The sequence below is a fragment of the Fusarium redolens genome, assembly GCF_020744475.1.
Source record: "Fusarium redolens strain MPI-CAGE-AT-0023 chromosome Unknown BKA55scaffold_11, whole genome shotgun sequence".
Classification (NCBI taxonomy): Eukaryota; Fungi; Ascomycota; class Sordariomycetes; order Hypocreales; family Nectriaceae; genus Fusarium; species Fusarium redolens.
In genome coordinates, this window is record NW_025763674.1 from 623277 (window position 1) to 638235 (window position 14959).

The following is a 14959-nucleotide window of genomic DNA, read 5'->3' on the forward strand; positions in this document are numbered from 1 at the left end:
AGTTGAAGATGTCTCACCAGGGATTATCATTGGGCTATCTTTACAAGGAATCCATTTATCTATCCGAAAACTCCTCCAGGATCACTAATATTCCGTTTGGTTGTGAAACCCACATGATCAGAAGTGCGGGAGTTGCAAACGATAGCGTTCAGGCCGTAGCGAATAGCAGCATTGATACTCTTGAACCCCTGGTCAACGAGACTTTCAGCCCTGGGGAACTAGACCGGTCTGAGTGTAACCCAACCCGGGAGGTCGGGAAGCTTGATAATCTTAACTATATTAGTTTTTACGCGAGAGATGGGCCAATGCGGTGTTGATCCTGTATCTAGACTCGTTGTTGGACCATTTCCGTTCAGAGACGGGGATATGGCGTTTTGGTGGTTGAAACATGGCTTGGTCTAGACACATCTGGGGGCTGCAAGCTTGCGATATCCCTGAAATAGAAACGAATACATGAAATGACAATGCACAATCACGACGCCATGGTCCTAGATGAAAGGGTTCGGCGCTTGTGCTTAGGACAAGCAAGGAATACAATTGAGGCCCCTTGGTGTTGATGGCTGAGACTCTGGGAGGATTTCTCCATCATAAGACAAGCAACGTAACAGTCCATTCACTCGGTCAAAGTGATCCAGAGTCGTAACTCGCGAAATATTCACCATGTCCTGGACCCAGAGAGCTAATCCTTATGATGCCTTTGCTCAAGAGGCGACTCAAACGCCGCTCGCAGTCGCTTTTCCACAATGGATGCTGAACATCTGGGAAGTAACCCACGGTAAGTGACTGAAATTTTGAAGCTAGAATCTCTCGCTGATCATTTGTAGATCATCCAGAAGGCCGTTGGTACCTGGAGCCTAACGCCCGTTGTCTGCGACAGAGGGCAAGCTTGAGGATTGTGTAAGTTTATCTCAATACAGAACAAAATGGTGCTTTTTGTTTTGCACCAGTTGAAAATGCAAAGGACTTACAATTCCAGATTTGCACCGCTTGATCTTCCCCGTCGAGATGCCCTGTCCCAATTCATCGAGCTCTTCAACATCCTCAACATCCCCAGCGACTTCACCAAAGAACGTCTACAATCTGTCAGCCACAGCTTCGGGCGCTCCACCGACGCTCATGGCTCTAGCTCTTGGTTTCACTTCCTCTGCAAGAACATTGACATCAAGCAAACTCCCGGCAATGCCCCCGAAATTGACAACCGTGCTGCTACAATGGGTTATCACATCTCTACCCTTCCACAGGCGGACTATAGTTGGCATCGCGCGGGCTTCTTTCTGAGAGTCGACAACAATGGTTGCATCACGCTTGTTTGCTTCGGAGTTATGCAGAGGGTGCGGGAGAGGATTAACGAGTTTGTTGCTGCGAAGGCGTGGCAGCATGTTGCGACTGATCCCTATATTCTGTTTGATCTTGTGTTTGAAGCTCTGTACTTTGAGGTTGATAATACTGTTTGGAAGATGAACACTGTTTTTGGTCCTTTGGAACATGTAAGTCACCGTCTTTCCATATGTCATGCCTAACTAACTGATGGTTCCCAGTTGATTCTTGAGTATGCCAACTCTAAGAATATTCGCAGGATGAGCTCCAAGGTCCCATTTTCTGCAATGCACAACTGTGCCAAGCACATCATCCACATAGCAGAGGCAATTGACTCATGCATCATGCTTGTTGACGCAACTCTCCACAACGTCGGCAATCATAAACACCCAGAGCAGCCAACTCTCCGGGAACCAATAATCAAACAGTTGCGCGAAACTCTCCAGTATCGGCGCTCGCTGTTCACGTCTAGTCAACTCCGCCTGAGCAGTCTCCAAAAGCGCATCGATAACGCCATTACACTGTCATTCAACCTTGTCACTCAGCAAGATTCGATGGTGATGATCCAGGACTCGAATTCCATGAAGGTCATTGCAGCTATTACGATGATCTTTCTACCAACGACTGGTGTTGCTACTGTCGTTGGGTCCCAGCTGTTTACGTCTGATATTCTGAAAGATGGTACAACCTGGGACGTCAGACTTACACCGTTGTTCTGGACTATGTTGTGGATTTCTATCCCTCTCACTGTCTTCGTAGTGCTGTTGGCTATCATCTGGCATTGGTGGGTTCATACTGAGTCTCCTACAGGAGAAGTTGTGCAGGTGGTTAAGAGGGCGGCGACGTTCAGTTCTTCCGGAACGAGAACACCACCGAATGGCAATGCCAAATGATGTCGAGTTACAGCAGGTCATTTGGATCTTCATTTTCTATCGTTGCGACTTTGTTATGGTCCTTTCTTTTGATGGAAGTGTCTTGTCTAGCGCCAAAGCCATATGTATTTACTATGAATTGACATATACAGCTACATTGTTCTTGATCTCGGTGCTACTAAATAATAAATGTATGTCCATGGCTGACCTGCAGTCATAATGATAAGTCCAACTTGTGGGAAGAAACTTGATGCTCAGCACAAGTCAATATTGCATTTAGCACTTGAACACGGCAGGGCCCGGGATCTTGTAGGTGGTGGCTGTGACCTCTATTAGCAAGGCCCAAATTTCAGCTCAGACGGAAGAATACTCACCCTGGTAAGGGTTGTAGGTAACACCAGGGTCGGTGCTGGCATATGCTCCGGGGAAAGCAACGAGGTTTGAAGGAGTTGTGCTACCAGAGCCAGAGACCTTGAGCTGATGGCAGCCAGGGTAGAATTGAGCTCCGGGGTATCCAGTGGCGGAGTGAAGAGCGATGAGTTCGTGGCGGACAAGGTAATAGCCAGGCTTGATGCACTCGGGGATGGTGTAGTTGACACCTGAGTTGCCAGACTTCATCAAGGGGCTCTGGTATGACAGCGTCAGTAATCTTGTAACCTCCTATCACAAGGACTTATACTTACGGTGGCCCAGTTGTTGCTAGTTCCGTCACGTCCAGCCTCCTGAATCTTGAACCAAACCTTCTGGGTACCAGGCTCCCAGGTATCACAGCCCGAGTCGGGGCAACGGGCCATGTAAGTGATAACAGGTCCAACATGGGAGTCAGGCCAGAGAGTCCACTTCAGGTTGACAGTTGATCCAGCCTTAGCATCGGCGTGAAGAGCAGCAGGTGAGCTTCCCTTGATACCACCAGCAGTGTAGCCGTTGCACTGCATATCGATGGAGGTGACATCCTCAACAGGTCCGTTGCCTGGAATTGGGCGGGAGATACGCTTGGGAACAGGGTTCATGTAAGGATCAGTGTAGGGGTTGTAAAATTGGTAGGTCTGGCCTCCAATTGTACCAGTCTCAACGAAACCGTGGGCAGCAGCCAGGCCAGCAGTGGCGAGAAGAGAGTAGAAGAAATGCATGTTGAATATCTTTCAAGCTATATGGGGATATGACCGGATGATCCAACTTCTGGGGTTGAGAAGCTTGACGATCACATCCTATCGTGAAAGACTGCCGTCTTATATAACGATGAGGACGACGTTGAATAGACACTAACTGACAAGGGCCGGTAGCATGTAGATGAAACAGCCCCGAGTATTTCCACCATTCAAACAAACGTGTTTTAATACATTAACTCTGGGGAATGTCATGATCTAAACAAAAGCCAAGGTGAATTCCCTAATTGGGGAGTGAAAACTCGGAGCTTCAATGATCATCCCAATTAAGCATCATACCTTATTTTTACTCCGCGACCGAATTGACAGCCATTGGCTTACATCTAGCTAAACGAGAATAGGCCAAGAGTTTAGTTGTATGTTATCGACCTTCTCATTGAAATCTGTTGATAGAGGTACTGAGCTCGAGATAATCGTATAGGTACACCAGCATTAAGACCACGTGATATCAGGATGCCTTGTGCGCAAACACTGCATTGAAACACCAAACAGACAACATCACCATCAAAACCCTGCCTATGAATTCGTCCTTAAGCCTGCCAGATACTGTATCAAAATCTAATCGATCGGTTCTCATCTATCATGCGTTTACCGCTGGAGGTCATGGGACTCATTGCCCGAACATGCGGCTCAGCACATCATAAATGCATCCCCATTCATCCAACCTACGAATCAAGAAGAGGCAATAAAGGCGCAAGAACATCACCGTGACCTATTAAACCTAGTGGTTTCATGCAAGTCTGTCTACAATAATAATCGACACCTCCTCTTCACCTGTCTAATCCTGGAGAATGCTACCGACATCGTCGCAGCTCTGGCCAATATTGTCAAACATCCACAAGTCGGACCGTCTATCCGTCATATAAGGTGCTCTACGGAGCTTCACTCCGAAACAGAGCGGTACAAGGCTTTAGAGTATTGGCTATTGAACCATTCACAGGATGCGGCACTACTCCAAGACACCCTCAAGGCAGAAGGTCTACGTCCTCCTTGGTGGAATGAAATGGATGTTCCTTGGACATGCTGGGAGGGATTTGTATACGATGACTGTACAGAGGTTGCACTCTTGGCCATTCTGTATATGGTAACGGAGCTAGAGACGCTTTCGTTCCAACAGCTTGATGCAGGACTCATTACAGATTGGGAACAAGTGCGGGATCTACGAGCATCTTTCGCGCAAGCTCGGCCTGGAACAAAACCCTTCTTGAATTCGCTACGGGGTCTTCAGTTTGGTGAAGGGACCTTGGGTGGTATGGAGAAATTGCTTCCTGTTGATCCACATGACAATCTAGAGGTGCTGGTTCTCGATTGCATATGTATTCAGAATTTCAGCCGCTGGTCCAGTTACTTCGACTTTAAAGGTAATCATCTGAAGGAGCTTTACTTGGGAACAAGAAGCTAATCCCCAAAAACTGTTCTCGATCCTCTTCTTGCTCAGAGAGAATGGGTCAATGGCGAGTGGGTTACTCCAGGGCCAAAAGAGCTAGAAGCCCAGTCTGAGCTGTTTCTTGGAGGTGAAGAAGCACGGAGGCTCTCAGTTGCAGAGGCCAGGGATACTATGGATTGCCTTAAAGACTTCAGGAATCTTCGGGTGTTGGATGTTGTTTTTGACAGGCCGCCTGATTGGCCGTCTAGGTCGTTGATTGCGCTTGAGAACATTGCTTCAGGTTCTCTGCAGGTTTTGAGGATTGAAGGATACCCATTCAAAGTTGAGCTAGGGGGATTTGGACCATGTAACTCTGAGTATGAACGGGCTTTTATTACAAGGCTTGATACGGTTGAGTAGGTTAGAGGTTATGTTATCTAGCTCAGCACTTCCCCTTTGACCAAGGAGCACCAGTACCCTTTCTTGTTAGACGAATACATCTTCCTCCAGTTACTTTTAGAGAGATGTCTTCGCCTAAACATACGGCAACTATTGCCATGTTGTTGTGTTCCTACTGGGATTTCCTGCTCCTTCTCTGACTTCCTATAAACTTGGGATAAACCTTACTTACTATTAATTCGTTTGCCTCTCTTGTTAATGACACTTACTTTCCTAACTTTTATATCTTGATCTCAGCCGCATGAGCCATACAACAAACTTGCCGGGTCGTCTTGACCTAGCTTATCAGGAAACCCACAACGTTCCCACTCAGATTCCCACTTCGACATTCTAGTAAGATCGAAATCTCCTTTAAACACTCTTCTTGAAAGTTCCGCAGTATATGCTAGTAACCTTCAACTTTCCGTGATCTCATCTCCCCCTGACAGATGAGAAGGTCTCTCGCTTTCAAGATGTCATCAGGCTTCTGGAACCAGCAGCAAAAAGGACAAAAACATACAACAGCGGGGATTCGCTGGTCGTCACCGACCCAACTACTAATCCGCCCCTTATCAGCTTATCTATGGGAGAGCGGACGGGATCCCGAGTTCTCTGATAGGTATGGTCGTATGTGAAAGATCGTAGTGTTGAGAAGTCTCAAGAAGAAGACGACACGAACACAAAAAGCCAATGCCAAGTGAGTACCTCATAAGTGCGATCTGGGGATAAAAGTCATACATGAGTAGATATTGCTAACTTGGAGAATTCTTCTGATTGAACGGGCTGTTCAAAAATGTCTACGGTGTTGTTGGTGATGCCTTTAACCTTGTGATAGACTGATGTTATATCATTGTACCACAGACCACCTAACCCCTCTCGAAAATACTGAAAGCTCTACTATTTCCGACCTTCTATAACTCCATATCTAAGTTACTATATCACTTATTCAAGTTGGACAGTATCCAGATTCATGATGTACGAGCTTGGTACCTCTCATAATGTTTCATGAATAAGAGCGTTGATTATTAACTGTTGAACCACCAGTGGACGAGGATAAGGCGATTAAATCAGTGATTGTGACGAGCAATCTCTTTTAGTTCCTTAAGGTGAGCCATTGTAGGCAATCAAGTATGTCCTTAATACTCACGAGAGAAAGTCTGGTCATCATGCTTGTTTTAATGTATTGCTTCTGACAAAACATATTCATAGCCGCAACCCTAAACCATAAAAGCAATCCAGTACCTGCATTAATACCTACATACTTAAACTCAATCCAAACTCTGCTTTGCAATCTTAGAGGACTGCCATGTGTCTCTTCTCATGTCTAAGCAGGTTGGCCATGAGAGCCAAGCTACAACACAGCAATGCAATTGATGAAAGACTGGATGACACAGAAAATCTGACTACTCTATGATCATTTCAGTATCAATTAGGTCTCTCTTTCACCACGGCAATTGTCTCGCGTCCTCCGTCCTCATACAAAGTGTCTTTCAACTTTGTACGACAAACAACCGGTTCTTGTTTCAACACAAAGCACGACCATGACAACGATCATTGCACCACTTCAAAAAATGCCGACTCTGAAAAATTCGTAAATTTTAAGTAATAGCGTACAATGAGACTGTCAATGATGTTATACCCCCTCGATGACGGAGTTCGGCAAAGTCACACGCCTTTATGATGCATGGGTCGGACTCGATGCCAGTTACCCTGTACAAAAGGAACGATCGTGAGAAGAAGACGGGATAGCTTGGATCCTTGGCGTAACAGGTGTAAAGAACAATTTTGGAATGCCCGAGCTTGTGTCTGTGTTCGTCATATGACGTTAATCTTCACTGGTGTCACCAAACTTAGGAGTTGTTGTATCAACTGTCGAGATATCTCGTGATCATGCGCACAAGGCTTCAACTGCCCTGTGTAATGATATCTCACAGCCTCTGAGTCGAAGTATTTTGAATGATTTGTACAACACATTGACCTTCAGTATTGGAAATTATCTACTCGATTAATCATTTACCCTAGATCATTGCATGAGATGCTCTGAAGGATACGATCAAAGCCTGAAACAGAAGCAACCCTTCTGGAAGAATGCGACGGTTACGGCCAAGATGCATGCAGCTTTTCATTCTTTAGGCATCTAACTGTTACCAATTTGCTCCAATGTTTTGAAAGGGCCTCCCACCCTCGCCGAGTCGAGTGTAACCATACGTAGTATCAACTGAGATTCAAGGTCACGCCACTTTGAAAGCAAGCTTTGCTGGCCCATTCCCTTGGAATAATGCATGCACTCAAGTATGTAACATAAAACATGAGGTATCAGTTTATAACTCATGCTTGATAACTTGGCGAACAGCTTGAATTTGGTAACACGCACGGCACTGCCGACAGCTCACCAAACAAGGGCGGGATCATCGATCTATTGTTTGTTTATTGTCTCAATTGTTTTGAATTGAGTTCGACATGAAAGATAGATTTGATTAACTTTAAAAGCTATGCAGGCTTCCAGTGGAGAGTTTATGGGCATTCGATCATCGCAATGCACTGTATATAGTAGATTCTTGGACATGGATGCATGCGATCACGCCGCGGCTTTTCCTAGAATAACTCTCTCACCAGGGCAATCTGAATGAAGCATCATAGGTCAATAATAACGGGCCTCACATCCAATGCTCGATCGTCAATGCTGATCGAAACGTGCTGATAAGGATGTCTCGGATGTTGTCTTGGTGCTGTTGGGCCGTCCCATAAATATCAGAGTTTCCTTTCAGAATGGCACTTTTGTTTTCAGCACTCGCTGTTTGATGCACCTCGATCGTAGATGAGGCCCGATCAAGTCACGCAATCTCGTTCTTCTTTCTCTTCTGTCATCTAGGTGATGTCACTTGGCCATCGTCATGAAGCAGCGGCTAACAGTGGGCTGGGCAACACACTACCTGCACGCTGAACTGCAAGCGGTAACCCAGCAAGCTAGTGAAAGTACGTATTTATTAGACGGAATAAACACCAAAATTATGGGCGATCTGGCGCGGAACATCGCAGGTTGGGGTGAGGCACGGAGGCTGGCGGGCATTAGCCAGTCGAGCGGACTGCAGATCACCGACAGGACAGAAGAGGGCATGAGAGGACATTAGAGGAAAGGACAGAGTGAAGAGAGGAGCAGCGGACGTAGCACAGCCCAATCCCAAACCTGACAGGTCGCCAAAGTGTCATCTCGTAACTGGTCCCGTGACGAAAACTGACAACGGCTGAATGAAACATGGGGTTCGCGGGAGCCTTAGCTAGGCATCCGAGCGATCTATTTAGTCTGGTCAGTTTAGGCTGCTCACGAGTTGCGTAGACGAGTAGGCAAGACAGTAAGACAGGCCAGCCTCAACACGGCACCCTGGGCTGAATTGCCTATCCAGGAGCAAAATGCGAAGAAGCTCAGCAGTTTGAGTTTCATGGCTGAAATCTCGATCATCTCAACTCTCATCTGAGCATCATCAATAATATCTAGATTGTTAGGCAGGACTGTCGCAGTAGCTGGCACACGGACATGCAATACCCCACAACTCTGCAACACTGCAAAGATGACCAAGAAAGATAGATAACAAGTCAGCGCAACCCCAGATTCACATTCGAATGAACAAAATTACCAACGGACAACAATTTGTCTCCCAGACCCTGCAGAATGTGGGGGAACAGACCCCGCGTTTTTGGCAAGCCAGTGGATGACAGGGCACAGGGTCAAAAGCCAAGGACGAATAGGGAGACAGCGATAAGAAAGACACTCAGTGAACTGAGATGGGACTGAGAGCACGAGGGAAGCTCTGGGAGGGGGGGTATTAGAGTTTCGGCCCATGACCAAAACGAGTCGAGAACCACTTCAGCTGTGACAATTCCATCCTGTTCTCGTGACTCGGTTGGGGCAAGATAGAGAAGAGGCTGCCAGTGATGTCACGGCGATCAAGGCCAGACAAAATGGGAACCAAGGAAAAAAAAGATAAACCATTCTCGAAACATTGATTGTACCAAGGACGCGTGGGAAGAGGAGTCCGATCAGCGGTGCGAAAAACAGGAGTGCGTGCTCTCCTCTGAACCAGGAATGAACACCTGGCGATCAACAATGGACTCTTCTGTGCTTAAGAGAAGGATTGGGGTTGTGTTTATGTCTCTGTGCGTCACTAGTAATCCTCACCCTCCCACCATCTGAAGAACACTGGAATTTAATCGCGGGGAGTAAACTGGCCAGGCTCAAAAGGGGAGAGCACCAGATGCATGGCGTCACTCAAGAAAGCGAATCAATGTCTTGCACAAATGGCCGTCATTCGTGCATCCAAGACCCTGCAGACAATGACAGCAGGAGGGTTTTGAGGCCCCCTGACTTTTGTTTCTTGTACAGCGTGATATTCATCCCACAAAATGTCAACCACAAGAATGCCGTTTTGTACACGTGCTCACAACAATGCAACAAACGAAAATTATAAGGAATGGTTGGTTCCGGGAGGTCCTTACACCAAGCTGGGCTTGATTGATAGTGCAACCGCCGGACGCGGGTGGAAATCGTGTGGGAACGAGGAATGGGAAAGTATAGATAAGAGATTCCCGCCCCGAGGCTCCGGTCGTGTTTTTCGGGTGAGGCCCGGAGTAGCCGCTGAAAGACCTCCGGTTCGGCCCTCTCTTCTCTCCACTGACTCGTGGGTCGCCACGTTGATGGCTCTCCAAGTGCCGGACGAGTAAGTTGCACTAGCAGAAGTCGTGGTGATGATCAGTGTGAAATAATCTGAATATTATTTCGTCCCGTCAGCAATACCGACCATTCCGATCAGACAGAGCATGATAGATTGCTGTCGCAACGCTCACTGGTGGCTGGCTGGATGCTCGGCGAGGTGCCTTATCAGCTCGGGCACGCGATAAAGCTCCGAAACCGTGACCCCCAACTTGCACTAGGGAATCATCAAGTACCTGCTACCTTAGGTAGGAATCGTAGGCAGCTAGATTCAAATAGTCTTCGTATCTCGTCCATCAGTTGTGCACCAGATACTGGCACGTATCTGTCATATCATAGGCGGGTGATGTTGCTGGGTTCTGAGTGGAACAACTCTAAACGGCTCGTTATCTGTTGCGCCAGCTGGCTCCTCTCGATTTGTCCTGTCCTTTCAAAAGCTCTGGTCAGTCCACTGTCACATTGATGAATTGTGCAGCTCATCAAATCCCTTTGAGATCCTTGCATGCGATATTGCTCGACTGAACAACCAGCCTGACCAATTCTCACCCATCATTTCCTTCCGTGTGGCCGACAAAAGTGTGAGCGAGGCTTTGACACGGTCACTGACTGCTACAAGGGTTGTGCTCTTCGTTGGCGCTTCGAGCGGACCTTGGACCCCGAAACACAAGCTTCCTTGTGACTCGCCAGCTTGATCAATATTTGTGGTTTGGCTTTTGAACTGTCGAGCTCAATCTCAGACAATTGCTTGGCACGCTGCCCTGCCCAAGGTCCCCCGTTAACACGCCCCTCCTGTGGCCTCGTGGCCATGCGTCGGTGCTGAATAAATACTCACATTGTCGTCCTTACCGCTCATCAAAGGACGAAAAAGACCGAATCTTTTGTGAAGGACGATTTGATGTTTCTTCTGTTTGGACGGCAGTTCTGTGTTATCGAAACAATATTCGAAGCCAGCAAGCAAGCTTCTCCGCGGCCTTAAGATCAACAACCTTGTCTAATCTGATTTGTCAACTCCAGATCCCTGCGGCATCTGGATGAAGACACACGAGCATTACACAACAGCAACGAAACCCTTTTAGCGCTGCAAGGCACGACACGACCTGTTTTCCGTGGTAGCGTAATCCAAACGGCTTGTTCTTTCAACAACCTTCGATTCGAGGAGCCACTAGGCCATCAAAGACGTGATTCGCTCTTCACCTGAGCTCTAGGGCTCTAACAGACTCGCAAGCGTCACCCTTGATCGACGAACCAATCCTGAGCTTCGTGTTTACGTTACTGAAACTGCTCGTTACTGTGCACACAGTTCGCTGGGGACAAGACGGACACGCGGTCATCCCCGGGCTGGTCTTCCTTGCTTTGCTTCACTTTTGGCGCTCCGGTTTCGCGGTGCGGATCTCATATCCGGCACTGGCTGGGCCTGGAATCGAAGCTTGTTGAGCCTATGCAGGGTCACACAGGTTGATCCGAGAAAAAGGGTCCTTTTAGGGAGGAAACATCATTAAAGTCAGGGCAATTAAGATCAGGAGACCGATCGACAAACGAGGGAGGGCCTCAATTGGAAAGAAAGAAAAAAGGAAGAAAAAGTGAGACCTGTTACAAAGACCCAATTCAGGGCCCAGCAGACAAAAAAAGAAGTTCGGGAAACCTTTCAAATCTGTCCGCAAAAGCTGAGGCGTGGAAGTTGACTGCCGCTGCAGAAAGACCCACAGGGCATTCTGACTTCTGCCAAAACACCTAGAGAGCCACTGAGAGAGAGAGGGACCCACTCCGCTCCGCTGTTGCCAGATTGATTGCAGCGCCTGCCCGCCTGCCCGCCTGCCACTGTCCAGTTCCCACTGTCCACTCCTGCCAGCACACCAAACCCCCCTGGCTTAGCCCCGAAGGCAGGATCAAAGGTACCGACCCCAAGTCTCACCCTGTCGTGTCGCACTTGCCCTGTCTTGGATCCCGGAATTCGGACTGGGGGGTGGCCACTACAGGCAGGATGATGACTCCACGCTCTTTCATGCTGGCGCAGCGAGAGAGGGAGAGCCAACATCTGCGCCCTCCTTCCCCTTGTACTACCAGTGCTAGTCATCATAATACTTTATCTATTCCGACTCCCTCTTTATCTCCAGCCTTCACTCCCATTCCCACACGTTTATTCTCCTTCTCATCCTCACCTTTATCTTCTTCTGTTCTCTTAGATACTTCATCTCCTCATCACCAAATATCAACACCGATAACCAGTGTACATCATCCTTATCAGCCATCACCAACATACAACACCAAGTTGGCGACTTCAACGACAGCGACCTCGAAGTCGACCACATTCTCACTTCCGCGCTGGTCGCCCAAGTATGACGACAGCAACAAGCACATTACAGTCACCATATCTTCAGCTCAACCGACCTCCGATGCAACAATGGTTAAACGCAAGGATTGGCGGGAGACTTCCAGTCTTGCCCCTTCGAGCCCACCAAAAACAACTGTTAGTCTGACGATGAGACCGACAACACCAACAAGTCCTGTCAAGATTCCTACTACCAACAACCGATATGGCGCCCACCCTCAAAAGCGTCACTCATCACAGAGGAAACGAAGCAGTGACTCGCGATCTTCGGATAAGCTTTCACCGTCTCTCGTTGCACTCCTGGCCGTTACAGATATTCCCCGACATAAGCAGCTTCAAAGGCGCCGCCGCCGTTCCGAAAAGACCCTGACAGTACAGGAGGTCATTGACTGTCAGCATGCCTCGGAAAAGGAACTAAGCTGGACATTCAGCAGCCCTCTGGATATGCTTCTCTCTCCACCTCAGGAAGTTGCCGACGATGATGATAGCGTGAGCGATTGCAACATCGGCTCCAGTATGTCAACAAGGACTTATTCCATCGATTCCATCCCATCTCTGGACGAGTCATTCTCTAGCGAGTGCCTCTCATCTCTCGGAAGCCCAAGGACCCCTAGTCCATGCTCCCGCAGGACTAACTTGACTCCTATGCGAAAGTCGCTAGAGCCTGTTATCTCTCCACCTGGTTCCGTTGATGAACACCCACTGGCAGGAGATGATCTCGACGTCGATGAGCTCGACTTCAGCACTCTCAACCAGCCTGAGGAGGTTCAGCCCAAGTCCCAGTTCCTGGAGCCTTTCAAGCCCTTGAGGTCTGTCTTCAAGTCGAATCTTACCGCTTCACTCCGAGCCATTCGATCAGCAGCTCGATCCTTCTCGGTTCTAAACCTTCCTTCTATCCCACCGGATGATTACTTGACTCGATCTATTCTCACTATCGATCCCAATGTTCCGTATGCTGATGAGCGTCGGCCACCCGTTTCCGAGGAAATGCCTTCCGCAGCAGTTCGCCGTTATCTCAACCCTACCACTAACGCAAGGATTGAACCGCCCACAAAGACCGTTTTTGCCGGGACCTTTGCTGCATCAATTCAGATGCGAACTTACAAGATCCAACGCTCCCGAACAGCTCCGGGTTCTACCCGAAACTCTTATCCATCAACATCGCTCCAGTCGCAGCCTGCCCCTGTCCCTCAGCAGCCACAGCCGCAGGTCCCCACTCAATCGGTCCCAGGCATGCGACAGCGGGAAATGCGTGAGAACTCCGATTTCATCCGTATCGCTGTGATGGAAATGGCCATGCGCAAGCGTGGAAAGCTCGACGACCAGCGACCGGGCCGAGCTCGTTTCGCACTTCCTCCACGACAAACCTCAACAAAGCCCTACGAGATGGGAGCAAACGGTGTTCCGGCTCGCTGGATTCCTATCACAGCCTAGGTTTCCATTGCTGTGCCGTAACCAGAATCGACACAACAAATCAAAAGGCTTGAATTTCTCGATTTACGACATGCAACACGTCATGTACCTGGCCATGGTTTCTTTGCATTGCAACGAGACCAATTCAGGCAGGACAACCCACGGAAGTGCAGCCGATTTGGGACCCACCTCGTGGACTCATTATGGAGTGCCTGACGTTTATCCATGCCATTGGATGCGATGATGCAAATTTTTGCCCCCCCATCTCAATGGAAGGGTTTTAGAAGCATGTCCACGAGCGATGGTCCCACAACCCGACGATAGGCCCCGGAGAGAAAGTGCAGCACGATTTTTGACGGAGCCACAGCAAAACGATTGACCTGGTTCTGACTCAGGAAAACCGGGGCGACATTAACAGCTCTCAAAGGGATTGGCCACCGAACACGAACCCGAAACAGTTTGGGCCTCGGCATTCAAGGTTATTTCACCATGAGGGCATCGGCCAAACACACCACAACAACCAATCACAATTTCCATTAGACATGGGAATACTTCATCATTCTAGAAAGCGAGTGGCATTTTCAGGAGTTTCCCGTTATTACACGTTATTTCATTTACTTATTCCCCTTTCTTATCACCGCGAGGTGGAGAAAAAGCGCACAATCACCGGATTACGAGGCACTTATTTGTTTCTTGTACATGAACAAATTTTCTCATATTTCTTTTTCGAACAGGCCCTTTCGGCATTTGACCCCCGCCCAAGCGGAATCGGATGCAACTGAACAAAATCCCGCTCATGCCCGGGCTTATAGAGAGCCTTGGGACGCGGTCGGAGAAGACTCGGACAGAGAGAGAGTCATCGCATTTGTTGAGAGGAGTTGGCATTTAGGACCGCAGGAACAGAGCATTGGGTCCGGCGAATTGGGAGATCATATCTTTTTTAAGCAGGACTGTTACCAGTACATACATATCACATTCACAATGCACTCGTCTTTTGAGACGAGGAGAGGCATAGGCGCAAGCGGGCATGGCAAGGCACGTAGGACATGGAGCGGTGTATTTGCTTGGATATCCATTTGTTAACATTTACATATTTTTATCAAGATATTACAATTATTTTTCGTGTTCCACAACCCACTGCGAATATCCTCTTACATTGGACCCCTCGGCTATTTCTAGCCCGACTGGACCTCATTACCCTCGCCAAAAGCGGCAAAGCGACATTTGGGCTGGGCAATGCACGAATGCCCAACCAACCACCTCATCAAAAAATAATATTGCACTGGACCGACTGCCTGCACGTTGGCGCTGTTGTCTCAGTCACCGATTGTTGAGATTGCGTGGTCAACG

General features: G+C 48.3%; 5 protein-coding genes across 5 annotated transcripts; 4 read left to right on the forward strand and 1 right to left on the reverse strand.

Annotated features, from left to right (window-relative positions):
- The first annotated feature begins 481 nt into the window (after window positions 1–481).
- On the forward strand, window positions 482–2362 carry BKA55DRAFT_677148 (uncharacterized protein). The gene is made up of 4 exons (XM_046198107.1): window positions 482–775; window positions 825–897; window positions 977–1487; window positions 1539–2362. The coding sequence occupies exons 1-4, from the start codon at window positions 661–663 to the stop codon at window positions 2208–2210; spliced, it is 1371 nt and encodes a 456-aa protein (XP_046047447.1). The 5' UTR covers window positions 482–660; the 3' UTR covers window positions 2211–2362.
- Window positions 2363–2543: 181 nt separating this feature from the next.
- BKA55DRAFT_704049 (glycoside hydrolase) lies at window positions 2544–3741 on the reverse strand (the record flags this gene model as incomplete). The annotated part of the gene is made up of 2 exons (XM_046200635.1): window positions 2873–3741; window positions 2544–2816 (listed from the first exon to the last, which is right to left on the reverse strand). The coding sequence occupies exons 1-2, from the start codon at window positions 3317–3319 to the stop codon at window positions 2544–2546; spliced, it is 720 nt and encodes a 239-aa protein (XP_046047448.1). The 5' UTR covers window positions 3320–3741.
- Window positions 3742–3755: 14 nt separating this feature from the next.
- Window positions 3756–5141, forward strand: BKA55DRAFT_664916 (uncharacterized protein; the record flags this gene model as incomplete). Its single annotated transcript, XM_046197728.1, has 3 exons — window positions 3756–3955; window positions 3990–4716; window positions 4798–5141. Exons 1-3 carry the CDS (start codon window positions 3938–3940, stop codon window positions 5139–5141), a joined length of 1089 nt encoding a protein of 362 aa, XP_046047449.1. The 5' UTR covers window positions 3756–3937.
- Window positions 5142–9256: 4115 nt separating this feature from the next.
- Window positions 9257–10546, forward strand: BKA55DRAFT_79496 (uncharacterized protein). Its single transcript, XM_046201627.1, has 2 exons — window positions 9257–9874; window positions 9946–10546. Exons 1-2 carry the CDS (start codon window positions 9561–9563, stop codon window positions 10328–10330), a joined length of 699 nt encoding a protein of 232 aa, XP_046047450.1. The 5' UTR covers window positions 9257–9560; the 3' UTR covers window positions 10331–10546.
- Window positions 10547–11848: 1302 nt separating this feature from the next.
- BKA55DRAFT_595406 (uncharacterized protein) lies at window positions 11849–13630 on the forward strand (the record flags this gene model as incomplete). Its single annotated transcript, XM_046195801.1, has 1 exon — window positions 11849–13630. The coding sequence occupies one exon, from the start codon at window positions 11849–11851 to the stop codon at window positions 13628–13630; it is 1782 nt and encodes a 593-aa protein (XP_046047451.1).
- Window positions 13631–14959: the final 1329 nt, after the last annotated feature.

Coding starts and splice junctions, on each gene's coding strand:
- BKA55DRAFT_677148 (XM_046198107.1), top strand. CDS start 661: ATGTCCTGGACCCAGAGAGCTAATCCTTATGATGCCTTTGCTCAAGAG. Junction 776..824: donor CATCTGGGAAGTAACCCACG/GTAAGTGACTGA, acceptor GATCATTTGTAG/ATCATCCAGAAGGCCGTTGG. Junction 898..976: donor AGGGCAAGCTTGAGGATTGT/GTAAGTTTATCT, acceptor TTACAATTCCAG/ATTTGCACCGCTTGATCTTC.
- BKA55DRAFT_79496 (XM_046201627.1), top strand. CDS start 9,561: ATGTCAACCACAAGAATGCCGTTTTGTACACGTGCTCACAACAATGCA. Junction 9,875..9,945: donor GCTCTCCAAGTGCCGGACGA/GTAAGTTGCACT, acceptor TCGTCCCGTCAG/CAATACCGACCATTCCGATC.